Source organism: Diceros bicornis, chromosome 9, assembly GCF_020826845.1.
Source record: "Diceros bicornis minor isolate mBicDic1 chromosome 9, mDicBic1.mat.cur, whole genome shotgun sequence".
Classification (NCBI taxonomy): domain Eukaryota; kingdom Metazoa; phylum Chordata; class Mammalia; order Perissodactyla; family Rhinocerotidae; genus Diceros; species Diceros bicornis.
Window position 1 is genome coordinate 13621197 of NC_080748.1, and position 27497 is coordinate 13648693.

The following is a 27497-nucleotide window of genomic DNA, read 5'->3' on the forward strand; positions in this document are numbered from 1 at the left end:
TCGGAAATTCTAATGAAGAAAGAGAGAGGCAGGCCCTCACTTCCCCTTCCCGCACAGTGCGCGCCTGGGGTGCCACGGAGCTGGAGCAGTCCTCGCTGTGGGCAGCCTGCAGCAGACATGGATCAAGAAGCCGTGGGCAATGTTGTCCTGCTGGCCATCGTCACCCTCATCAGCGTGGTCCAGAATGGTAAGGGAAGCCCCTCACTCAAGGGAGAACACAGGATAGACTTTGTTTGCTAGTTTAAAAGTCAGGCTTCCACAGGTCTGTGTGTGTGCACACACTTTTGCCTTATCTATATTTGTTTCTTTTTGTTTGAATGTGTAGGGTGTGTGCATTTCTCCATGAATTTGGAATTTTCGCTCACCTGGTCTGTCTTTCCCTTGACTGGTGATGACTAATTCCCCTTGAAGAGCCAAGCAGCAACCTGGGGCCTTTCCAGAAGCCCTCACTGTGGTGTCTGCAATCAGCACTTACTGTGCAGAAATGGGGTGGCAGGCAAGAAGCCTAGAAAGGGAAAATGAGATCTGTGTTCACTCAGACACTGGGCTTTACCAAGGGCAGCTGGGCTGACTCCAGTGCTGCTGAGGTGGCCTGTCACTGGGAGGCTGAAAAAAAAAGTCAATGTGGAGGGTTTGAGGGGGAAATCACCTTATCATTGTTTTACTTCTGTATTTCTTTTTTCTCTTTTGAAGAAACATGTTCTTTGTAGTACTTTGTTTTTCTCTAGCACTGTATAATTTTTGAAGCATTTTTCATATGCTTTATGTACTTACATAAAGAGAGAGAGAGGGACAATCTCCTTTGGGATTTGCATTTCCATGAACCCTGCTGTCACTTAAGAAACCAAGCAAGGTAGCCAGACCTGAAAAAGGCAGGGTGTGAAAAGTTCTTTAAAGTTCTGAGTTAGGACTGCCATAGATCCTTTTTTTGAGTCTTTCCAGTGGCTTTATATTTTGCAGTTTATTAAGACAGAGAAAAAAGGAGAGTTATTGCTAAGGGCAGCTCTAGAACTTAATGGTAATTACTGAATGTTTACACACTGTCACACTTTGGAAATTTGAGTGTTTAATCAATTTGGAATATTCTGATATTGTGCTGCAACTTGACTGTGGACAGAGGCTGGTGATTGGCCTTCTGGGCACAGAGCGAAGCTCCCCCTAGCCTCCCCCCACCAGAGAGGCCCCACTTTACATGCTCTGAGTAGGTTTCCTACATGGAACAACACTTTACAGCTTTCTGACCCAGACATTTTCATACTAAATCACACACAATAGAGTGCAGCTCAGAGAGAGAACAAGTGGATTATTTGGGCTGCCATTTCCTCAAGCCAGTGCTATTTCATGCAGGCACCAGGCCTGGGCTCCCTTGGTCTTGTAAATCAGCAAGGAATTCGTTCATTCAACCTGCATACACCTGCAGGGACCCCACTGTAGGCCAGGCAGTGTCCTGGGTACATGGGGATGTAGCAATGAACAAGACAGCTATGGTCTGGGCCTCCCAGGAAAGTCAGGCGTAGCGGGAAAGAATGGGCAGGCAAGGTAAGCAGGAAACCTGCAAGGAGCCCTTGGTCCTTGTGGAAGGAGGTGCATGGGTGAGCGGGCAGTGCTGGTTCAGTTCTGTGCAGGCCTCCCCTCCCACCCTTCCCTTATACCCACCAAAATAAGTGATGAGTGTCAGTTGATGGGCACCCAGTGCCCTCTCACCCCCTGAACCTATGGGGTGAGCTCAGCTGGGAGGTTCGCGTTCATGCTGAGCTGCTCCCTCTCAGATCAGAGCTGAGGCGGGAGGCTGCAGAGTCTCCTATTGTGAGATCAGTCTCTTCATCTCTCCTAACTGAGATGCATAGGACTTGGCCCTGGTCTCTTGAGTGGGTGCTGGGCTTTTCCTCGGTGGCATAGCAAACCCTGAGCAGACTTGAGGTGGATGGTGAGATTTCAAATTATTTTCGGTAGGTGGGATGAAGTCTTCTTCTCTGGTACAAGGCGGGGAGGAGAGATTACAGCTGACCGAATGTCTGAGTCTTAACCACATCTAAAGGCCTTGACTTTTGACAGGCCGTTGAAGATAGATAATGACAGAACACAGCAGCCTCGATAACTGTTCCACAAACTGATTAGTGCGATGGAGGCTTCCTGATGGGGGACAGACAAGTATGGACCAGCACGGAGCTACAGTTGTGGGCTAGAGACTTTTTCATGCTGGGCAGACAGATGACTGGGGTGTGTGTGTAGCCGTGTCAACAGTGTGGCCCCCACATCACAGCCTCTGTCCCTCCCCAGCCCCCTGTGAGCAGCTAGGATAGCATGTGGGCAGAGTGACTTTGCACAGTGCTGCCCTACTGGTGCTTGGAGAAGGGACAAGCTGCTGCCCTTTTGAAGCTACAGAAGGAGCCCTTGCATACCCCCTCGGTGGCTCAGGATAAGCCATGCTCCCCTCTGAGGCAGAGAGCAGGACTCCCATGCGATGCTGAGATCAGCTTGTGAGGGCTTTTTGTTTGTAACTGTTAAGTGGACCCATGTAGGGGAACAAGAAAAATTCAAATACTTCGTAGATAACACCTCTACGTGTTTTCAAAGGTCCAAATGTTATGTCCAGAGCCTCTCTTTGCAATTCTAATTAACCTCAGGGTTGCAACCATGGATCTACCGTATAGAATTCAGAAAATATGCAAAAACGGCGCTTTTCTTCCCCCACTCCCCAAATGCCGTTCCAAATCCTTCCTGTTAGTTTTAAGAAATATTTACATGTTGTTGCCGGGCACCGCACACTTTATCTTTGTCTCAAGACAATGAGATTCAGTCCACATGTGTCCGTGAAGGTGTCCGGGGCTCTGTGCTCTCGGTACCCTGTGTGAGCCTGACTCCTGGGGGAGAGGCAGAGCCCCGCCCGCCTGGGGGAACTTCCTCTGCCTCTCAAACACTCTTTAGTCAATAAGATCATTGAATTGTGGCCCATTTTCCAGCTTGATCCAGCAGAATGCAGATTTGGAAATGCAGAATAAGGTTAAAATACATTGTTCCAAGAAACCTGGACCAGAACTGCCAAAGCCTGGTTCTCAGGGAGTGTAGATGGATGTATCTCCTTTAATCCTTGCACCCTATGAACTATATACCATTATTATTCCTATTTTACAGATAGGCAAAGTGGGGCTTGGAAAGGCTAGACTATTGGTTGAAGGTCCTAGGTCCTAGGTCCTAGTGATGAAACTGGGATTCAAATCTACTCCAAAGAGTAGACGCTTACACTGCATATATTACCTCAAATTCATCCATTCAAGCACTCACCACTCAGGAAGTTCTTTCTTGTGTTCAGCTGAAGTCTGCTGCCCTGTAACTTCTATCCACTGTTCTCTGGAAAAGCTTAGACTATGCCTGCTGCTTCTATGTTTATGAAATCAGCTGTAATATCCCTTCTTCAACATATCATTTCCCATATGACTTGGTTTCCAGAGTCCCTTGTCTTGGGTTCCCACTGCCCATCCATCTGCCCATCTTGCCGTGGTCTTTCTAAGATGCAGGTAGGTGTTTTCTGTGAAGGGAAACCAACCGTTCGCGAGATCCAGACAAACGATTGTATTAAAATAATCTATGTATGAGTTATTCCTTTGACTTGTATCACACTGCTGGCTCATATTAACTTTGTGGTTAACTAAAATCTCAGGATCTTTTTATGTGATCCTGAGAAAGTTAGTTAACTTCTCTGACCCTCAGTTTCCTCAACTGAGAAGTAGAGTTATCAATAACTTCCATGTGAGGTGGATGAAGGTATTGCATGAGACAACACAGGTAAGGGAGCTAGCAGTGCCCAACATGTGGTGGATTCTCGTCTGTGGCAGATTCTACAACATGCATAGTAATAGTTTGCAGGCTTCTCTCTGTGTGTCTCTGTGTGTTTCTGTCTCTGGTTTGGCCTAATGTTAGCAGCTAGCCATGATAAGTGTGTTAGTGGTCTTTGCATGCTAGTTTCTGTAACACAGTAGAGGATAACAAGGGGCTGGGGCATGAGTGGGCGGTGAGGAGTGGGCAAAGGTAGCCCAACTCTTTCAAGGTTAGCTTAGAAGGAAGGAGAGGTAGAGCCTAGTGGAATACTGGACTGAGGCAGGCTTGTTTTTGTTTTGTTTTAAGGGTAGGAAAGATCTGAATGTGTTTCTAGGATAAAGAGAAGGAGAAAAACAGAGAGCGAAGGTTTAGGAAATGGGGAAAACACTGATGAAACAAAGACCTGAAGAGGGTGGCAGGAACAGGGTCAAGGTCGCAGGTAGAGGGCAAGCCTTGGATAAGAGGAAGGAGTTTGTTTCTCTGAGCAAGGAGAGGAAGAAGAAAGGCAGACTCAGAGAAGTACCACCAGGCTGTGCTGCTGGTTGCACAAGTAACCTCTGACTTTCTTAACACTATCCCTGTTTACGTGTTCAGAGGCAAGAGACACCACCTTGGGTTCTAGAAAGACAATGACCAGAATTTTCTACTGTATTCTGTGGTAAGAGGAGACGTTCAGAATGATCAGATGTACACTTAAGCCCGGGGTAGCTGATGGAATCTCTGCGGTGAGCTTCAACATGACAGTGAGAGGAGACACGCATCCTCATGCCCAGCTGGGTTTGAAGCCCCAGCTTCGCTGCTCCCCAGCAGAGTGACTCTGAGGAGGTTGTTTAACATCGCTGAGCTGCTATGTCCTTGTCATCACTGCCTACTTCTCTGTTGAGTTGGTGCAAGGCCCTATCAGGGAATATATGTCGAGTGCCTCCCGAAGTGCCTGGAGTGTGGTAGATCCCCTCACACAAGTCAGCCCTATAGCTGTGCTCCAGATGGGCATGTTCCTTGGGAAGGAATGTACTTTTGTGAAAAAGAAAACCGCAAAAGGCTTTTATTCATTTAAACAATTGATAAGGCATCTTGTCATGTCTTTTTGAGGAAGCTAATATGAAGTTGATGAAAAGGAACCTTGTGAGCGGATACCTGACAATCACACTTTTCCCTTTTTCCCTCTTGAAATAGGAGTAAAGGAATAAAATAGAGAGACCCTCATGCTCCACCCCCACCATCCAGTCCCTAGACAAACCCTCCGGATTCTGTCTCTTCGGCATCTCTCGCACCCCACAGACCGCAGCCATCACCCTAGTCGGCTCCCTCCTATCTTTTCCTCTATCCTGGGTCTCACCCCTCTAAACACGCACACACTGAAGACAGTGGCTTTCTGATTATGCCATTCCTCAGCTGACACTTGTCTATAACTCCTCGTTGCTCTCAAGATGGAAATAAATTCTGAATTTCTTAACATGGCTCTCAAGGTCACAGTCACACTGCTAAACCCAGTGGGCACTTCTCAACGATCATCTTCTTCAGGCCTTGACTCACTTGTCTTCTCCTTGAGGCTCGCTCTGTACACCCCATCAAGCACTTCCAACGGACCCTTACTGTGCTCTGCTTTCGCTTTTGTCTGTAGCTCGGCACTGTGTAGTTTTAATTTATGTATTTTGTTTACCGTGTAAGGTCTGTCTCCTCCTCGTCTATCCTTGCCAGAGCATGAGTTCCTCAGGCCAAGGCTCTTTGTGTGTTTTGTTCTCAGATGCAAGCTAAGTGTCTGGCACATGGCAAGTGATAATAGATAAATGTCATTGAAAGAACAATTCACCACCTACCTCTTTGGCCTTGTTTGTAATTCTACAGGGTTCTACTCCCCATTCTCCCCCAACCCACCCCATAAGCTGGTCATTTCTTGACCCTAGACAGTTTTTACCACTGGACCTTTGCATATTCCATCCCACTAGAGTGAAGTCATCTCCTCTGTTGTCCCCTGCCCCCTCCATGTGCTTGGCTAATTCCTACTTGTTCTTCAGATTTTGTCGTAGGTGTTACTTCCTCTAGGAATCCCTCTGTGACCCAAATGCTGAATTCAGGTGCCTCCTTTCACCCTCTGTAGCACTGTGTCCTCACCCAATCTCATCTCGGCATGAATCACTGTAGTGTAATTTCTGCTTTACTTGTTTGTCTATTTCCTGTGATCCGTGAAAGTGGGGACTATGTCTTGCTCACTATTGCATCACCAAACCAAATGCAGTGATTAGTGGGGAGTAGCTGCTGAATAAGCTTTTGCTAACTGACATTTGATGAAGTACATTTAAGGCTGTTTGGAGGTCAAGTCAAGGAAACATTTAACATTCTAGTAAAATAATGGGATAACAGGCTCATGAACGTGCCCGTTATAAACCAAATCCAAACTTTTCCCTCTGGCAGCATTCTTCGCCCACAAGGTGGAGCATGAAAGCAAGACTCAGAATGGGCGGAGCTTCCAGAGGACCGGAACACTTGCCTTTGAGAGGGTTTACACTGCCAAGTGAGTCCAAACCCTGACACTGCTGACTGACAGAATGAGGGCATGAGCACAGGGGCCTCACTACTGGAGTGATGACCATCCTCAAGACCACAAGTCTGTCTGGGCTAACCTTCAGAAGGCCAGGGAGGTGGGGTTCCCTGGGAAGGTTGAACTTCACCTTGAGGGGCCTTGTGGACACCCTTTATCATCTCAGTAAGTGCTAGTGCTAAAAGAAAGGAAGTGGGGATATGGGATGGGGGGAGGCGAGATTGCTGCAGCTCCCCCTTGCTCCAGAAACCTCTGAGCCAGCCCTTCAGTCTCGGAGTTGACCAATTTCCTGCGGGGTTCTTCCAGAAGTACCACCATGAAACCAGCCATTACTTGTCTGCTGGCTTCAGAAGCAACAGGCAGGACATGCTGGCAACAGCCTTCAACCCACTGGCCCTTCGCGTTCCTCTTGGTGAAAGACTGGAGGTGACGCCAGTATGTTTCATAATGCCCGGTCTCCTTGAGCAACCAGAACAAGAACAGAAAGAATGGGGGTATTATGCAATTCATTCCCCCTCTCATCCCTTACTTTTGAATAAAAAAGCTGTTTGAAAATACCTGAACAGCTCAGTGAAGGAGATGGATGCTATTTGGGAGGCAAATTCGAATGGATGTTAATCAAACACTCATTTTTCCTCTATGCAGAGTGTATTTAAATAGAGGGTTCATGCCAGTGGGCTGTCTGCCTGCTTCCCTGTGCCTGTGACTAGAGGCCTGTCAGAAAGGAAGGCTTTGGCTATGAGCTGGCAAGGGAGCTGGCCTTGAATCTCGGCTCAGAGGTGTCCGCAGAGATCCTTTCAAAGGGAGAGTCATGGCCACACAAGAGCAGTACTTTTAGAATGGCAAGGACAGGACAAGCAAACACAGGGATGAGGATTCACACTGAAGGGTCTGGGTTCTGTGCCCCTGCTGGCTCTGTGGGAGCCACTGGGAGGAAGGGTCCATGTTCAGGGGTACCGTTGGCTTCCTGTGAATTAACCTGACTTCAAGGGATCTCAACTGGACAGGGCTTCATCACACTCACCAGCGTGCTTTCTCTTCAGTCTTTTCCTCATCTAGGTACTTTTTATTTTTGAAATGAGGCATGGGTGTGTGGAAGATGGAGGGAGAGTCTTCTCCATTGCCGCTTTTCATCATTGGCCCCTTTTGTCCTGAAGCTTCTAATTGCTGCGTGCCTGGTCCAAACAACTCATGGACACGCTTACAGGATAGTCACAGGCTGATTTCCTGGTCTCCTCACCCTCTCTGGGACCGTTGCCTCTTTTGGGCTCAGTGCTTCAGGCTGCCCTTGGGTGCTTACGGTCCCTGGGGCACCCCATCCAGACCTTCTTCTCTAGAGCCCACCCCACCTGCCCTGGGTCCTGCTCCCTCATACTGAGCACTGCTGTGCAGGGTTGTTCCGGCAGTCTGATCTCAAGGAAATCCTTTCCTGAACGACTTATAGGGAGATTTCTATTTTAACATTTGGGCCTTCAGTGTGTTAATTCTCAGAATCAACTGAAGAAGTTAAAAGATGTGATTTAAGGTATTTTAGACCCATTTAAAGGAGGATAGGGAAAGTATGTAAGGTGCCATCAACCTTTCTGTGACATTTGCCAGGGGAGATGCGAGAACTCCCTTCAGACACTTCTGTGTGCGAGAAGTGCGAAGAGGGCATCTTTGATCAGGGCGACGTCCAAACCTCTGAAAACAGAATCCAAAGAAAACATGAATACTCTTCCACCAATTTGGAAAGAGAAGCTTCTTCCGCCAGATCACTACATTCTCGCCAGTCACAGTGCCTTCTTCTGAACTCCTCAGCTCGTCCATTTGGAGAAGATGGGCAGGGCGGCCGTGCGGTGGAATTTCACTGTCACTTGTGAGAAGTTAAGTTTCCATTTTGCTGGCAATGAAGAGGAAACGGAGCAGGCCAGGCCGTCTAGTTCCTGCCACGTCCCCAGGAGTGACCTAGCTCTGCTTCTGAGAAGCCCCCGTGCTTCACCTGGCCCCGCTGCGGGCCTCCGAATTGCAGAAGTGCCGTCTGGTGGTGGTTGCGCTGCGTCATTTGGAGGGATGGTTGGAAGTTCTGTAATGGTGTGGGGTTCCTGAGGTAAGAAGGAGCTAGAGGAGAGTGGTGGGCGATCAGTGTGGCCCAGGCGTCCTCGCTGTGTGGGCACTGCAGCCCAGCTCCCAAAACCCACATATCTTTCCCGCTTAACCCCCATGAGAGGGGAAGGAGGACAATGTGGATAGGAGAGCGAGCTGTGGAGAGGTAGGAACTGAGGGGGAAGAGGAGAGTTTTCTGTAAGATAGAGGTTGCCTAGACACTGCTGTGGTTCCGTTACAAAGACCACTTCCTCCCTGACCCAGCTAACAGCGCTATGGATGTGCCTGTCGTGGGTTGTAGAAGGGGCTGGAGATCAATGCGGCAGCCTCCAAAGCTACAAAAGCCAGAGGCCCCTGGTCTGCCTGCCTCTGTAGAGAAGATGCTGGGAAGGGGTTATGTGTTAGTTCAGTAGAAAGTGATCTCGGCGATAGCTTCACCAAGGGCTTCCAAGGGCACCAAACAGGGGGTCAAGGTGAGCCATGGGGGGGCAAGAAGAGAAGAACATGTGTTTAATCTTGCTATCTAAAAAATAAGACATTAAGCTTTACTCGCTTTTAATATACAGATTGAGAGTAGTATGTATATATAATTTATACAGAGATACACCTGTCATAGGGTTGCATGCTCAAAACTTGCTTGATGGGGTGTGAGATCATAAATGTTTAGGGGCTGTGGCCATAAAGGAAAACTAGCATAAAGGATAAGTGATGCTGGTGGATTGAAAAGCCTGATGCATATTTTTCAGCATAAAATGTGACTGTTGACTGATACAGACAGGTCGAGATTTTGGGGTGGTTGATAGACAGACATCTCAGCCAGGAGTGGCCATCAGCTCAGACTTGGCCTTGGTTAACAGTCTGCCCCACCCCTCCACCTCCTACTAGGGCAGGGCTGAGTCAGGGTTTGAGAGATAAAAGGAATCTCCTTCTTGACTCTCTGTTCATGTGTATAAAACAAAGTTCAAAGCCCCGTTTCCAGCTGATGAGCATGGCTAGAGCAATCAAAGTTCAACTTTTGGAGAAAAATCTCAGTTACCTGACCTAAGGTTCTTCTCCACGAGTGCAGATAAGCACAGGTGCCAGAGAGGTAGATCTCTGGAGATGTGTAATTTTCTCAAATGTGTCCATAGATTACAAATTCGTGGGCTGTTAACAGGTGTCAGAGGGAAGAACAAGTTCTGTAAAGCAAGACTTGAGAACATTTAATGTCCCAAGGGACACCATAATTCTTGGCTCTCCAAGAAGGCAAGATCTTATTTAACTAAAGACCTCTCTCACCATTTTTTTGCAGAGGGTATTAAGGGCTTAGTGTTTCACAAAATGCATTTTGGGAAATGCCACCCTGATGTCCCTTCTCCCCTGTACCTCTCAGAATCCACTCTAGACTCACTTCAACTAGCATGGACTTGTCAAATTATTTGAAGGTGATAGACCTACATTGATTTTATTGATTAGTATTGATACTATGACTATTATTAGTGATATTTACTTATTTCAAATTAACCCAAACTAAGTAGCAAAAGATTAATTAAGTGCTTCTATATCTCATTCCCAAAGGTGGGGGAAAGTGAAAGGGAAAATAGCAACGCGTCCTTTTTTCGATAAAAATGTTGATAGTGTGGTGCATCAGAGTGAACGTAGCACAGGGAATTGTTGTGAGATCTGGGGAGTAGCTCATAGACCTCCAGAAATGAGAGTCAAAATGGGTTTGTCAGTTTTGTCTTGCAGAGAAAACAGCACAGGGCCGGCCCCGAGGCTTAGCGGTTAAGTGTGCGCGCTCTGCTACTCGTGGCCCGGGTTTGGATCCCGGGCGCGCACCGACGCACCGCTTCTCCGGCCATGCTGAGGCCGCGTCCCACATGCAGCAACTAGAAGGATGTGCAACTATGACATACAGCTATCTACTGGGGCTTTGGGGAAAAAAAAGGAGGAGGATTGGCAATAGATAGCTCAGAGCTGGTCTTCCTCAGCAAAAAGAGGAGCATTAGCACGGATGTTAGCTCAGGGCTGATCTTCCTCACAAAAAAAAAAAAAAGAAAAGAAAAAACAGCACAAAACTCTCCACAAAAGAAAATATGAAATAATAATAGTTTGTTAGTACAATGGTTAACATTTGTAAATATACTGTCAATATGTGGCAATGTACGGTGCATTAGACCATCAACTCTTAGAGCTTAAGTGGATCTTAGAGTCATTAGTGATCAGTATCTTAGTTTTGCAGGTAAGGAAACTAAGTCCAGAGAGATTGCTTTGCCAGTGACAAACAGCTGCTTAAGGTCGGGTCAGGGATGAAGTCCTGGTCACGTGCCCTTTCCCCTCTATTGCATTGCCCCGCATCCTTGCATGCCTCCATGTCTCGTGTTGTTTTTCCATGGATGTGGATATCGCTTGTCTGATCCAGACTGTAAAGTCCTCAAGATGACGCTCGCTATTGGTTTAGTATAGTCGAAGAGGTAGCAGACCTGGTTTTAGAGTCAGACTGACCAGCGTGTGCATCCTGGCTTTGTTACTCCGTAGCTGGGTGACCCTGGGCAAGTTCTGCAACTTCTCCAAGCCTCAGCTTCTCATCTGAAACAGGAGAGTAATTGTGGTAGGCAGAATAACAACCCCCCCAAAGATGTTCACATCCGAATCACCGGAACCTGTGAATAGGTTCTGTTACAGGGCAAGGGTGAATTAAGGTTGCTATCTAGTTGACTTTAAAATAAAGAGATTATCCTGGATTATCTAGGCAGAAACCAATGTAATCTCAAGGGTCATGTAAATGTGGAAGAAGGAGGCAGAAGAGTTGGTGTCGAAGTGATTCAATGTAAGAAAGACTTGGTCAGCCGTTGCTGGCTTTGAGGTCGGAAGCGGGTCATGAGCCCAGGAATGCACGTGAGCTCCAGAAGCTGGGAAAGGCAAGGAAATGGATTCTTCCCCAGAGTCGCCAGAAGGAATGCAGCCACGCTGACACCTTGATTTTAGCCCAATGAGACCCATTTCAGACTTCTGACCTCCAGATAACAAATTTGTCTTGTCTTAAGCCACTAAGTTTGTGGCTACTTGATACAGCAGCCATAGGACCCTCATGCAGTCAGCATGTGTACTCACAGGATTACAGTGAGTTTAAAGGAGACGCAAGAGTAAAACACCAGCACGGTGCCCGGTGCAGACTGAGAGCCCCTCCACGGGCGAGGACTGAGCTCTGCACACAGCGGTCACTCTCAGCAAGATAACTTTCTGAGCGTCAGCTTTTCTGAATTGACCCTGGTTTCTCTAATGCTTGAAGCTCCCCTTTCCTTGCTCAGCCTGGCCTGTGGGTCTGCGCTGACCTGTGTGTCTGACACAAGGTTTCCTTAGTGGGCTCTTTCCCCCGCCTCCCCACCCCCGGACTGCAGCCACAACCCTGCTGTCTGCGTTGCTCACTTTTCAATTCCAAGGAGTACTGTGGCACAGCCAGGAGCAGGAAGCTTGCCAAAGCAAATCCATCAAGAAAACAAGTCTCTGATCAGCTTCACGGAAGAGCGTAAATGGATTCTGAACGTGTGTTCGCCTTACACCACTGTCTGTTTCTGATGTGGCGGCTGGCTGCCGCATCTTATTGGGTGGATGTAAGTGGAATTAGGAATGGGGTTTGTGCCCCATGTGCCATAGTGATTATTAATTTGGGGTTTCAGGTGGTTTTCAGATTACACTACAGTAACATGTTTTCTGATTTTTCTTCTCCTTATTTATTTATTCTGCAGCCAAAACTGCGTAGATGCGTATCCCACCTTCCTTGTCATGCTCTGGAGTGCCGGGCTACTCTGCAGCCAAGGTAACTTAGGCTTCTCTTTGTGTGTTCTCTTTCTGAAATATGCATCTTAAGGAGGTTCAAGTGCAGGCTTTTTCTTGAAAAGACTTTGCCCTGACCTCCAGCTCGGATCTGTGAAGCCCTGGAGAGGTGAGAACCCTGGGGAGGTGGTGTTTCAGGCATGCTCTGTGCCCGTGCAGAGTGGTGTGATAATGCATTGCTAATGCTTGCTCCCTGGTGGCTGGTTGAGAGCTGCTGCACTGACAAGGGTGGTTTAAAGCTAAATGTGACTCAGAATCCTTAAGCATGTTAGCTCAGATACAAGGGCATTATAAATGAGAGTGCCTGAGGGATCTATTCTGGGACTGCTGTCACTTGGCTCTTCTGCTAATAAGCTTCCAGGGTGGCAGTCCTCCTTCGGGCTGTGTCTGCAGAGCCACGGGCTGGATTCCAGTCTCCAGCCTTCCCAGGTTATCAGCAGCCCACAGTCTTGACTTCAGCAAGTTGATTCCCAGAGTTGATTTAAAATTGAATGGAAACCAGAAGCATGTTTTTTGGTCCCCTTTGGAGATTGGCACTGTGTCTGGTGGACACAGCACGACCCGGCCAGCTTCCATGCTGTGGTCCAGCAGGGTGCATAAGAAAAGGCCATTAGTGGCCTCTGATGAACTGTTTATTCCCATCATCTTCTCCCACTTTATGGTAGGCAGTATATAGTAGGTAGAATGGATATTATTTCCCCTTATTATCTTTGAGGACGCTTTGGTTCAACGAGACAAAGTAACTTGTTCAAGGTTACTCAGCTGGTGAATAACAGAGCCAGGATGAGAGTCCAGGTCTTTTGGGCTAAATCCTGGATTTTTCACAAGTATCCTTTTACTTTAGTCATTTATATAATATGTATACATTGTACACATACTATGTGACAAGCCCTGTGCTTGGATGCACAATGATAAAGGAAAAGAGACAGTGGTGAAGCACATGGCAGTTGGCGAGATGAACCACAGAAAACAAGTGAATGGATAAATTCTTGCTGAGAGTGAGCAGTGCCAGGAGGGAAAAGAATAAAGTGCAGTGATAGAGAACAGAGGTGAGGGGTGGCAGCAGAAACCACTTCAGGGACACCATGTGGCCTCCTTATGTGCTCCGTAAGGCTGTCAGTAGCTCACTATTTATTTTCCAGTTTCTATCCTGAGTTAAATAAGAAACATGTCTGGCATTACTTGAAAAATGAAGTCCAACCATGCTCGTGCTAGGAGTGATTCCTTTTATGTCCTAGATGATACTCGATGCAGATGCATCTAGAGTTGCTCCAGCTAAATAAACACAAAGGGAGTTTGAAGGTGTTTCAGAGCCCTGGAAATATGCATTTCCTGCCCAAACAAGTGTTGTCACTGCCAGGGGACAAAGTGTCAGTAAACCCCGGTGATAATCCTCATTTCTCAGGAATATCGTAGGTTGCAGAATTTTTTAGCTGAAAGGCACCCCAGAGATCATTCTAGCCCAAACCCTTTACTTTACAGAGCAGGAGCCCAAGCCGCAGAGGGCCAAGTGGCTTGCTCACACTTCAGAATTTTAGAGCCCAGATTTGAACCCATGACACCCCTCCTGCTGTTCCACGCAGCCCAGATCCACACAGGAGGCATGCACCGTTCCCTGCCTGAGGGCAATGAGGGCAGCCTTTTCCACCCCTGATTTCTACTAGCTCGTGTTCAACTTAGTTCTCCTTGAAAGACAGTTGTCCAGTAAGTTAAAGCAGAGCCATCCACATGGAACAAAGCAGAAAAAACTGGTGTCCAAGGCAACCTGTGAACTGTGACAATTTTGTGACTTTCAGAGAATAGGATGAACCTCACAGCAGTTTCTCTCGTGCTTCGCTTTTCTTATCTGCCACAAAACACGACTATTTGGGAGGCAGGGCGGGGTTGTGGAAAGAACAGGGTCTTGGGCACTGAGGACTGGAGGCAGTTCCGGGGACACTCGCTGCTGGTGTTGAGACCCCGGGCTGTTACTCAGCTTTCCCAGGACTCAGTTTCCTCATTTGTAAAACAGGACCACTCTCTCCCTGATGGTGCTCCCAGGATGATTCAGTGCGATAATGTGCATAAAGCCCCTGGCACAGTGCTTGGCATATATCAGATCAAACCGTGTAAAACTGCTAATATCCGACTGTTTATGACCCACAAAAATGGCACTTTCGTAGAGTTCAACCTAACAATAGAAGCCCAGTAAAGGTTATTATTGGTGACGCTGGTGGTGGTGATAAAGTTTTGACATCAGACAGACCTGGTTTCAAATTCCATCTCCTCCTTGGCCCACCTGTCTGACCTTTATTCGTTTATTCATTGGACAAATGTTTTTTGAAAGCCTGCTGGCAGGCACTGTGCCAGGCACAGAGATGATGGCCAGCAGAACGTGGCTGTCCTCATGGGTCTTTTGGTCTGGGGGGTGACTCTGGGCAAACAGACTTCCTTGAACCTGATTTCCTCACCTGTCAAATGGTGATCTTACTGTGCTCCTTATCAGGTGACAGGGAGGACCGGAGAGCCCAAGTCCCCAAAGTGCCCGAGGCAGTGCCAGGAGTAGAAAGTGCTCAGTCCTCGCAGTTAATTTGGTATTTGAATAATGCTGGCAAGTGCTTTCATACTCGTGCCCCTGTTTCACCTGCACAATAATTCCTCCTAGGTAGGAAAGCTGCCATCAGCCCTTTGTGAGATGTGGACCGAGTTAAGTGTTAGCTCCAGATTGTCATAGTCCTGGTGGAATGGGGTTTTCTAACTTTCAGCTCCAAGCCTTCAGGACTCTGTAGAATTATCTGGGTGCTGCTCGTGGCTGTTCCTCGCAGGGCTAGAATGCAAAGGGAATCTCCTTCCCTAGAGGTCTTTTCTGAATGGCAGCAATTGTCCAGAAAAGCTTAAGCCTTGTGCTGCCTTGAGGCTCACAGATGAGGGCTATACTTTTAAGAAAACCAGCCTCAGAGCTGGGCTCTGGGTTCACATTTGGCTCCCTCCCCACCCCCACACTTAGAGCTGACAGCCTTGCACAAGTCTGCGACCAATTGAGCCCAAGTTTCCACGGGCTTCCAAGTTTCTATCTGGAAATAGAAAAGATGATCCTGGTCACGTGGGAAGGGTTCTAATTAGAGGATGGATGTGAAACACTTTGTCAACTATACCATGATGCCAATATAGGGTAACATTACCATTATTAAAGTTCTCAGGTTTCTTCCAGCCCTAGGCTTTCTGCTGAACCTCACATCACCCCTGACTGTCAGAAGAGGAGGCCTCTGCTCAATTTTGTGTCCAACATTAGTTGCCTGACGACTGTATGAATATTGCATTAACTTAGTGCGTTTTGGCATCTACGAAACTAATCCAGGCATTTTCCTTTCTCTGCTTAGTTCCTGCCGCCTTCGCTGGAATGATGTACCTGTTCGTGAGGCAAAAGTACTTTGTGGGCTATCTGGGAGAGAGAACGCAGAGGTAGGCCACTGGGACTGTTTAAGACCCACGGAGTGAGTCACGCTTTTTGAGCAGGAAGAGTGGTAATTCACAACAATATGCTGCCTAGCATTTAAGGCTCTGGGGGACCACTTGGAGTGGGAGGGTGAAGGCTGATGAGGATCCCTCATTCTTTTCTCTCTGAACTTGGCGGGCTCTGAAAATACAGTTGGGGGACTTGACTAGTTTTCCCATTTAAAAAATTCCTCCACATAGCGTTGGGCTCACAAAGGTGCTTTAATGCCCTGCGCTGCACATTCCTTACAGCTCCACACCCTCTACTCCCACTCTTCGGAGTCTGGGGCTTGAATGACTTTCTATGTCTGGCTTCCCAAGGCCTCGGGTGAGTGAAACATTTCATTGTTGGCCTAGAGAAATGGGAACTAAAGCTTGCACCTTGTGATAAGTTCTCTTGAGTGACGGATCTTCCGGGGACCAGCAGAAAGAATGTTGAGAAAATAAGGTGCAATAACACGCAACGCATGGAGGCTGTGAATAGAGTCACTGTTGCATTGCTTCTAGATGTTGCCAGACAGAAAGCCCCAAAGCAGCAATTATACTTTCATTACACCTGGATTGGGAAATCTGGATTTTAGCAAAATAAATGACGATACCTATAGAAGGAATGTTCAAGTTACAGTATGCCACCAGTTCCTCAGAGATCAGAATTCTTAATGTACCAGAAGGGCTCTGAGAGCCAGGAATATGTCCTAGGAGGCTGCCGCCCATATGCTGACCCCAGCCTTCCTCACCATTTTTCTCCTTGTCTAGTTTCACATCCCTCTCTGTCTTTTACAATAGCATCCTTTTCTAGTGGTTAATGGGCTCTCCGTTTAGACAGCATCCTTCAACGGGGACAAAGGCAGTGGCATCCCAGGAGGTCGGCGGGTGAAAGCTCTACATCTGGGGAACCTGGGAGCCTGCGAAGCTAAATGACTTATGGTGGTTCGATGGAGAGCTGCGGCCGGGGGAAGAAGGACTCTTCTCACAGCAATTCTTCCTCTGTGCTCATCTCTTCTTCGGTTCTCTCTGGTCATATTCTTATTTATTCTCTAAAACCACAATTCCATTCTCTCTCTTATCCTTATCAACACTGTCCTAAATGATATTCTTTATTCTCTTTTACCCTGGAAAACCTCTATTCTGCCTTTCCCCGGGGACTTACCTGTTGTCAAGGGTTGAGGGGGGCGGAGTGTCTATCAATGAAATAAGGGGGTTCTGCTCTCTTGGGCTGGCGCCCTATGCAGCCCCATCTCCCTCCCCCAGAGTCCCAGGGATTCGGCCTAGTCACTGTTCTTCTCTTCATCTGTCACCACTTGCCTGAGATCTCAAAGTGGGGCATGACAATCTGTGGGGCATGACAAAATTTGCCATTTACCCACAGGCTGTGTTCATTTTAAAGATAAGCGCTACTAGGGAATGAACAGAGGTGGCAAAAATAAACAAAAGGATATAGACTTAAAATCTTAAAAATATTACATTTCTCTGGACCTCATTGAAATGTAAATGGCCTAACCTCTTAAATCCCTCCCTGGGCTCCCCCATTAGATGGTAGTAAGAAGATCCCAACAGCCCCTTTACCCACTATCTGTGCTGGTTCTAGACTCTCCTCACCTCTCCTGCATCCATGGCATTCAGTACTAATTAGTCATGGTGCTCTTTCCCGCTGAGACCAAACGTGGCCTCACAGTACTTCACACAATTCTGTGCGATTGTCATGCATAGAAATGATACATACTAGATGAAATGTCTAATCCTGATCTAGACCAAAATATAGCCTAAGGTAGATGCAAGCCTGAGGGGCCCTGTGGTTACATCCAAGGAGATTTTCAATTCAGCCTTCTAGAAACTACTTGCTAATACTCTCTTCTGTTATGGACTCCCCTCTTTCGCATGCCCCACCTCTGTCCCCGGGCTGTGTCACACTTCCGACTCTGCAGACACCTTAATGCCCTGATGCACAGGGATCTGCTTCAGTCCTTGGCCTCACCAGCCAAGGAAGATACTGCTCAGTGAGATCTTCACCCAGAATTTCTCCCTTGGGCTCTAGATCATCTTTAAGTCCTCCCCAGAAGTTGCTTTGGCCCTGTCCACTTCAGAAGTTCCAGAGTCAGTTTTGGTCCAGTGGGGAGGTAAGACATCCCTTGATGTATCTCCCCTACCGAAGCTTCTGCCTCCAGGCTTCCGGCTGCCCTGCAAGGATTTTGCAGCTTCCTCCTTTATTCCTCCCAGAAGTTTATGGCTCTTATTCTCAGTCTCTCCTCCTACTCCCTAACCCCTTTCTCCCCATCATCTGTGGCATCCTTAGCCACACAGAAGTTAAGGATGAATCTTAGCTTCTTCCTCTTTCATTCTAAACTACTATCTGGGCCCAAACTCAATGGCAGTTGGCATTATACTACTAGACTATTTGTCTTTTCTCGTCTACCTTCACCAGTGGGCACGAGGTTCTCTCTCTTCCTGACCCTCAGGGCCCCGTCTCCTGTTGGAGCTCCCACTGAATTCCTCTTTGCAGTTTGATGTTCTCAGCTCAGTGGAGGGCAGGAAAAGGTTGGCAACTCTTTGCGCCAATGAACTCAGGTTACCCAACTCCCCCTTCTCCTCATTGCTCGCTCACGCCTCATTCACTCAGCATCCATTCAGTAAATGTTTACTAACCTCCTGTTCTGAGCCAGGTACTGTGTCAGTTGCTGAGGTGATAACAACAAACATGACAGAGCCCTTGCCCTTGGGGAGACCTGGGGATCTCCTAGAGTCAGGACACAGTGCAAGACCAAAAATGTTGAACTTATAGAAATAATAATGGACACGATTTTCAAAAGAACTGATCCCTTGTAGTCATTTCCCTCTGAGTGTCAATATTTTAGAGGCTTTGGGCCCTCCCCAGTTGTGGACCATGGGGTTACTTCACCAGAGTGAGAGGATGAGCTTGCTTCTTGGGGAACCCCTGGGTGGTATGGGTATCAAGGCTGGTGCTTCTGAAGTGAAACCTGCCGGCCAGCTGCACCAGAATCGCCTGGGGTGCTTATCAAAAATACAGATTACTGGGCCCCACCCTGGTCTTATAGAGTCAGCATCTCTGGGCTGGGGGCCCAGAAGTTGTTGCATTTCAACAACTTCTTCAGGTGATTCTTACACACACCGAGTTTGGGAATCACTGTTCATGCCTCTTTGCTGAGAACGATTCACTCATTTGACCAAAATTTGTGGAGGGCCTGATTTTTGGAGATATGTGGGTGAACGAAGGAGGCAATACCTTGCTCTCACGGATCTTACCATTTTTAATCCCTTTAGAAGTCACCAGGTTTAAAGTGATATTTCCTTATTGGAAAGAATAGAATTGTAAAGCCAGAAGGGACCATAAAGTTTTCTGTTCCTACCTGTGTTTTGTGTCCATTTTTGTGAGGGCGGGGGAGGGTCAGAGACATGGCCAAGGCCACACAGCAGTGAGCAGGGCAGGACCTCGGGTGTCTTGCTGCCTGGGCTCACCTCTCTCACCACAGCTCCTCTTCCTAGAAGGTCTGGGCACATTCCAGATGGGAATTGTCTGTCAGATGCCTCATTTACGTTTCCATGTAGGTTTTATGCTGTGTGTGTGTTGGGGGGCACATTTGTGTCAGAACAAATAACCAAATCCTAGTCTCCAAAATCCGGAGGAGTCCTCAGGGTGGTAGAAAGAGCAGGACTCCGGCCTCACACAGTCAGGTTTGAATTCCCACTCTGCCTCTTCCTGGCTGTGTGACTTTAGGCAAGTCACTCAACCTGTCTGTCTCCATTTCTCCCCCTGGAAAATAGGTTAATAATACCTCACACGATGGTTTTGAGAATTAACTGAAGTCACAGTGGAGCGCGCGCACTTAGCCGCTAAGCCACGGGGCCGGCCCGATGCTTAATAATTTAATTCTGACGTTCCCAACCCCATTTAGAGAGAACTACGTATCAGCTTTTAGAAACAATGAGAGAGGTCTTGATTCTCAAAGTCTAATTAGGCAGTGCGTGAACTGTCCAGGTCCCTCGCTCGTCCTTCTGGGCTTTCCCTCATTTCAGGTTCTCGGGCTGTGCCTGAGCCTGGGACAGGCTCTTCATGTGCCCACTGTGCCCACCTCCCAGGGCCGTAGCCCATCTCCATGGTGGAGAGACTTAAAAATGCCCCTACTGACGTGCCTGAGCTGGGGCTCCCGTGCACACTTAGCCCTGCACGGGATGGCTGTGCACTGAGTTCTTGCCTCCCACCCCCTTTGCACGCCCTGGGAAGATTAAAGCACCACAGACCTGTCTCCTTTTGGGGCGATGTGCCTTGAGTCCTTTGAGAGATCCTGCCCAAATTCAAGAATACCACCATTTCCTCAGGAGGCACTGCATTTCACTCTTCACTGCAGGCCTATCTCGAGCACGCTCTGAAACAGCTTCACACATCACTTTTTCTTGTTTCTGTAATGAGCATATGGTGACCTCATTCATGTGATAAATCTGAGCCACCACAATATTTGACTTTTCACAATTTAATTTCTCTGAACCCTCTATTCTCTGACTGAAAAATAGACTCCCGTACTTTCTTTTCACTTCCTTACCAGCATTAGCAGGTAACTCTCTGTATTGGTCTGCTCAGGCCACCATAACAAAGTGCCACAGACTGGGTGGCGTAAACAACAGAAATTTACTGTCTCACAGTTCTGGAGGTTGCAGGTCCCACATCAAGGTCCTGGCAGCCTTGGTTTCTTCTGAGGCATCTCTCCTTGGTTTGTAGATGGCCACCTTCTCCCTGTGTCCCCACATGGTCTTCCCTCTGTGTGTATCTGTGTCCAAACCTTCTCTTCTTATAGGGACAACGGTCATATGGAGGCAGGGTCCACCATAGTGACCTCTTTTTATCTTAAAAAGACCCTATCTCCAAATACAGTCACATTCAGAGGGACTGAGGTTTAGGACTTCAACATAGGAATCTGAGGGGACACAATTCAGCCCATAACACTCTCTTTGGGGACCCATTTTTTTCCCCTGTAAAGAGAGAGAATGTCTCACTTCATGAGCATGACTGTGAATAGGAAACCAAGGAGAGAAGAAACAGCTGGCCAAGGAGCAGGGGCGGCATCAGCGAGCACTGCTTCTCCAACATGAATGTACCTGTGAGTCACGGAGGGAGCTTGTCAGAATGCAGATTCGGATCCAGTAGATCCAGGAAAGGACCTGAGATCCTGTGTTTCTAACAAACCTGGTGCATGGCAATGCTGCAGGTCCACGGACCACACTTTGAGTAGCAAGGAGGTTGATGCTCAATTGCTGAATGACTTTCAAACTCTTGACACAGGAAAATTATGAGTCACATTATGAACTTTCGGGATCCCTTTCAAAAAGTTAAAATTTCCAGCGTTAAACCTGTGGATGCCAAATTCTGCTTTCTCTGATTATAGCAAGAGACAGGCTCGGCTGCACTTGCTCACTTGTTGAGCTGAGCTGGCTGTTCTTGTTGAGCGGTCCTGGTTGCCAAAGCGTCCCCTTGCCAGTGTCTTTACTGACAGCCTTAAGGAGCCATTTGACTGGACTTTCCAAACACACTAGCGCCACACAGGTGGACCCAGCCACCGCAGTCGCAGAAGGATTCTGCAGAGGGAGGGAGGAAGCCAGGGCAGCCACTATGCACAATTAGGCAGTCACATATCACTGGGGAAATGCCTGCTGACCCCAGCTGATGACCTGCCTAAGCGGCTTAGGATTTAGAGCCCTTGAGAGAAGGATATGAATGTCCTAAAAAGTCTCTCTCCCTCCATTCACTTAAAATGTAAGGGCTTGTCCTCCAGGGCTGGGGCCCAGCTCTCATTAGAGTGAGCCTGAGTTATTCTCAGGCAGCCTCAGGAGAATAGATTGAGCTCTCAGATGCCAAGATTTTAGATTCCACCAGCCTTATTGGCTCATGTAAATCATCACTTCTCTCATAGAGGTACTCAAAGTCCTGCGTTATACACGCAGCTGCCAGCATGGCTCTTATAGGGGCTCCTGGAGAGGAGCAGCCATTAAGAGAGGGTCTTAATGAGTCCATGGGGTTCCTAGTCCGCGGTCAGAATGCCTGATGACCAATAGAACCCACTGCCTTCACACCATCGAGGAGCAGAGTTCAGAAGGAAATGAGGAGCTCACAGAGAAGCCTCACAGCAGAGCCCTGACGAGGACGGCTTTGAGGGCCAGGCTCTTTTAGCTTGGTTTTGAAATATGTTCAATGACTAATAATAGCCAAGACGTTTCCATCCTTCATATGAAGTAAATGGAGCATTCTTGAGTAAAAAGAGCTACAATTTAAACCCCATGTATCTCAAAGTGATAATATTTTTTGTTAAATTGGTGTCATTGTGCTGCTTCCACAGTTTTCTCCTTCCTTCTTTTTCAGCACACCTGGCTACATATTTGGGAAACGCATCATACTGTTCCTGTTCCTCATGTCCCTTGCTGGAATATTCAACTATTACCTCATCCTCTTTTTCGGAAGTGACTTTGAAAACTACATAAAGACAATAACCACCACCATCTCCCCTCTGCTTCTCATTCCCTAACTCTCTGCTGAATGCAGGGCTGGTGCTCTCATCTAATCAATAACTAAAGTCATCATAACTCAGCTCTGTAAAGGATGCGGCTCCTCTTTAGACAGCTGTAAATCTAATGACCATCTGGGCTTCGCAGCTTAAGTTAACCTTGCTTTTCCTGGAAGAAAGTAACTTGGTGGTAGCTCCACCTCTTGAAAATGGCAGTGGCCCCAGATTTGTTAATCAGATCCATTCTGTGTGTTTCTTGACTTATCCTGCTTTCTGAAGATGTTTTGGGACCAGATTTATGTTTTCTTAAAATAAAATGCAGCCTAAAATAATGTTTAGGCTGGTGGTTGAGTTTTTTGTTGGTCTATTGCTATAGCTGAACAACTGGTTTGTTTTTCTCCACCTAAATCATGATAATAAACAATACACCATCCTTACACACACACACACATGCCCGGAAGGGTATTCACCAAAACATTAACTGTGATTATCTCTAGGGAAGAGATTTGGGATGAGTTCTACTCTCTTGTTTATATTTTTATGTATTATTTGGAATGTCTTCATGAGCAAATAAATGGCACTAAACAGCTGAGGCATTGCCCTTTCCAGGAAGCCTTCCCTAACTCCAGGTGGGTCTAGTGTTGCCCTCCGACCTCCTGTAGAACCCTCTGCACATCTCAGCCACAGCAAATCCATATGACAGTGGAAAGATGTTTATTAGTATGTGTTGCCCTACCCACGAAATCATCAGCTCTTGAATCTCCCTGATATCCTATTTATTTTGCTTTTCCTTTGCCGAGGTCAGAGATGGCACGTTGCAGATACCCAATGACTCAAACTATTTGAGAACTAATCAAACTTCCTGTAAAGTGATGTATTGTAGGGGACAGTAGGTCTGAGTTTTATGAGATTAAGATGTGGGTTTTTTCCCCAATGTTTTTAATGAGATAAATAATTGCGGAGAAATGCAAAAAACAAACAAACAAACAAAAACAGAGCACTCTCCTTCCCGTAGACAGACAGACTGCCTTAAGAATCTTTGGTTGACTGTGCACAAGCTTACACACCCCCCTGAGGATTAGGTTGAGATCTTTATGTGTGAGCATCATGCCCAACACTCATCATATAATTGAGTTTAAAGTGTGCTGTAACTCAGTGTCAGAGCCTAGGATAATGCTAGGCCCATCATAGGTGCCCCCAAAATTGGTTGAACAAATGAACAAATGAGTGAATGAGTTCATGAATCGCTGGCAGGAAGTATTTAATAAAATATGTGTTTTGAGCCGTTTTCCCATATTGTGGACAGATTCGTAGTGGTCCAACCGCGGTCATACCTAGCGTCCCTTGGCACAAAGAGCACAGTTTGGAAGATAGCTGGGTGTGGTCAAGAGTCCAGGACACCCGACAGAGAGAGGCCAGCTCCCACAGGGGAGTCAGCTCATCAGGATTGAGCTCTCAGTTGAGGTGCCCAGCAGGAGATGAGACTCCTTTACCCCCCACTGAGTCTCATGATGGTCACAGTCCTTGGAAGGATGAGGCGAATCCAAGGGCCAAACCTCCCCCAATCTTCTCTGAGTTACCTGCTTGGGGAGCAGAGTGAATGGAAACATGGAGTCTGGCCTGTGTGACATCTGGATCAATATGCTTCATGTGTGATGCTCGAGGCAAGCAGATCTCCCAATGCAAGGGGAAAGCCCCCACGTGGACATGGTTTCCTAGGCCTGTCTGATGGTCCAGCCTGAAGCCTCGCCCGGGCTTTCACTGCCAAACCCCATCAGCAGGAGCTCCTTTGCACCAATTGCTTCAGTAGAGCTGCTTCTGCTCTTAGCTCTCTACAGCCAGCAAGACTCTTGTATCCTGGCCGGGTATTTCTTTTCTTCTCGGTGATAGGAAAGGTCACGGCAAGCTGCAGGCTGGAAGTGGCCCCTGGGCCTTCCTCAGCCTGGGTCAGTTTGGAGGATGGTAGGGTGATCAACCATCCCACTTTGCCTGGGACGAGGGGTTTCCTAGGAGGTGGGGTTTTCAGTTTTAAAATTGAGGCAGTCCTGGGAAAACCAGCATGCGTTGGTCACCCTAAGAGTGGGCTAGGACAGAATATACCCTGTGGAGCCTGGGGACACCTTAGCTCCCAGAGCTGACCATGGGACCTCCAGAGTGCAAAGATAGGAAATGTGATGGCCTGTCAGGGGCTCTGCCCACTGGGCTGGGCAGATACTGAGTGACTGAGGGCTCTCAGGGGCTAAGATGCAGGTAGAGCAGTCTTCATAATCATGAAGAAGAGGGTCTCGGGTCCCGAGCTCCTGCAGGAGGGCTCCTCCTCTAATTGGAGGGGGCGTTGCATAGTGGCCAAACGCTCTGTCTTCAGAGTTCCAGGCCTGGGCTGAATCCCTGCTCCATCACGTCCTCAGTTCTCTGACTCCTCCCTAAGCCTCAGTTTCTTCATGTGTTAAATTGGGATAATAATATTGCTAAATTTATGGGGTTATTCTGAAGGATAATAAGATAGAGCAATTGAAAATATTTAGCATGTTAAGTGCTGAATATTATTATTATCTCTTATTGCTATATTTATTGGTTACTGTTATGTGCCTTAGTTATTATCTTTATTATTTTATTATCTTTATTATATTTATTATTGTTATCTTATTGTATTTGTTTTCTATTGCTGCACAACAAATTTCCACAAACTTAGCAGCTTAAAACTACAGACATTTGCCATCTCCCAGTTCCCGTGGGTCAGAGGTCTTCACGGCTGAGCCGGGTCCTCTGCTCAGGGTCCCACCAGGCTGTAATCGAGGTGTCGGCCGGACCTGCCATCTCAGCCGGGTTCAGGGTTCTTGTCCAGGCTCATGGGTTGTTGGCAGAACCCAGTTCTTTGTGGTTGTAGGATGAAAGCCCTCAGCTCCTGGAAGCCCCTTCCCTGACACGTGGCCTTCTCCACAACATGGCAGCTTACTTCTTTAAGGCCAATAGAGAGCATCTTTGGTGCTTTTTTCATCTCTGACCTCTGGACCCCCTTTTACAGGGCTCACCTGATTAGGTCAGGCCCACCTAGGGCAAGCTCCCCTTTGATTAACTTAAAGTCAACTGATTTGGGACCTTGTTACATCTGCAAAATACCTTGATCTTTACCTTATAATGTAACTTAGTGAAATCATATTCCAGGTCCTGCTCACACTCAAGGGGAGGGGACTGTACAGGAGTATGGGTTGTTTTAGGATTTTGACTGCCTCACTTGTCTTCCAGTCTCAGAGGAACCAAAGGGAGCTGGATAGATGGTGAAACTGTGGGTCCTCTGGGCAGGAGCAGGGTAGAGTGTGTGTGTGTGTGTGTGTGTGTGTGTGTGTGTTACTTTGTGCACGTGGACACCTGGTGGGGAATCTCATGAGGAAGGAGGCTGGGGTTTCCTCCAAGTACTTGAGGGCAGGGAAGCTTCTTAACTTTTTTATATCCCTTGTGGGGAACAGCGCAGTGAAAGAACAGAAGAAGCTGAAACACGTAATAAGGGAACTCCTCCCTCTCCCTCTATTGACTAAAACACGATTATTTTTATGATGAGAGTCTCCCTGGTTGTAAAGAGAGAATCTGTGCAACTGTTTTTTACATTCACCCCCTCCCCATGCCTTCCCCATCTCAATAATGTCCCACCCATCATTCAGGTGCTCGGGCCCCAAACGAAGGCGCTATCCGCCATCCCTTTCTTCTTTCCCACCCCACAGTCAACCCACTACCAAGTCCCGTCGGCTCTCCTTCAACGTCTCCCACAGCTGGCCGCTTCTCACAGTGCCCGTTGCTGTCCCTGCTGTCTGAGCTGACGTTGTCTCTCTCCTGGACAATTTCCACAGTCACCTCCATCAGGTGCTATGTCACGTGCTCTTGCTTAACACCCGCCAGGGAATTTTCACTGCTCTTAGGGTAAACCCCAAGTGCCTTGACATGGCCCTCCAGGTCCTGTGCACTTGGGGTTGGTGCGCCTTCCTCTCCGCTCTCCTCCCCTTTGCTGGCTCAGCTCCGCCCGCCATGCTGGTCCTGGTGCTGCTCACTCTAATGCTGTGCTCTCCTCCCAGACTGCTCTGTAGCTCCCTCCCTCCTTTCATTCAGGGTCTGCCAATGGTCACCTCCTCACAGAGCCCTCTAAGACCACCACGTCATGTCTACGTAGAAGCCCTCCACCCCACCCACCGTCTCCTACCCTTCCTTACTTTTTCTTCTGTATTACCACCACCTGATATTACACCACTTCTCTACCCCTTTCCTCGTTTCCTGTCTGTCTTCTCCACCGGGATGTAAGCTTCAAAAGGGCAGGGGTTTTGCCTGTATTGTTTATCGCTCCATCCCCAGGGCCAAGAACAGCGCTGGGCATGTCATCAGGGCTCGAGACACACGTGAGTCACGGACAGAATAGACTGAGTTGCAGGATGGTGTTACAGGGTTTATGTGACCGTGTGGTGGAGGCTGTGGTTGTGGTGGTCATGGCTACAAGGCTATGAGCAAATCTGGGACAGGGAGCCTAACAGATGTTCTCAATTTTAGTAAGCAAAGCTCTAGCTATGGAAGCTGCTAAAAAATGCAAACCTCGTAGCGCCACCCCCAGAGGTATTTGGTAGGTCATGGACGGGGCCCGGAAATTCACGTTCTTAGTAGGATGCTCAGGCCTTTTCAGCTGCGGGGGGTTGTGGACCAGCCTTTCGGAAGCTTCTTGCTCCAGAGCTGTACCATGCGCTGTGGTAACTGCTAGCCACACCTGGCTGCTGAGCTCTCGAAATACGGCTACTCTGAGCTGACGTGTGCTGGAAATGTAAAATGCACACCAGATTTTAAAGACTTAATACAAAAAAAGTAAAGTATCTTGTTAATAATATTTTATATGGATTACACATTGAAATAATAATCTTGTGGATATATTGTGTTAAAATGTATTCTTAGAATCAATTCACCTTTCTCTTTGTACTTTTGTTAATGTGACTACTAGAAAATTTTAGATTACATATGTAGTTTGCATTACATTTCTATTGGACAGCACCAATCTAGAAGTTTTGTGGGAGCCAGCAAGGCCTCACAGCTGAGATCAATGCCAGACCTCACCCTCAGCACTTACCTCGAGGTATGATTTCTTACAGATGATATTGAAAAATGTGCCCATGGAAATTACCACAAGGAGCACACTAGTCCTGTCTAAATCTGGAAAGTAGTTCTTTGAAGCTTGTTACCATATGATCACGAGAGTGTTTCATTAAGTATTTCTGATCACA

At 47.5% G+C, this 27497-nt stretch overlaps 1 protein-coding gene across 1 annotated transcript; it reads left to right on the top strand.

The window, feature by feature from the left end:
* Nucleotides 1–30: 30 nt before the first annotated feature.
* ALOX5AP (arachidonate 5-lipoxygenase activating protein) lies at nt 31–22596 on the top strand. The gene is made up of 5 exons (XM_058547954.1): nt 31–187; nt 6235–6334; nt 12175–12245; nt 15622–15703; nt 22104–22596. The coding sequence occupies exons 1-5, from the start codon at nt 118–120 to the stop codon at nt 22264–22266; spliced, it is 486 nt and encodes a 161-aa protein (XP_058403937.1). The 5' UTR covers nt 31–117; the 3' UTR covers nt 22267–22596.
* Nucleotides 22597–27497: the final 4901 nt, after the last annotated feature.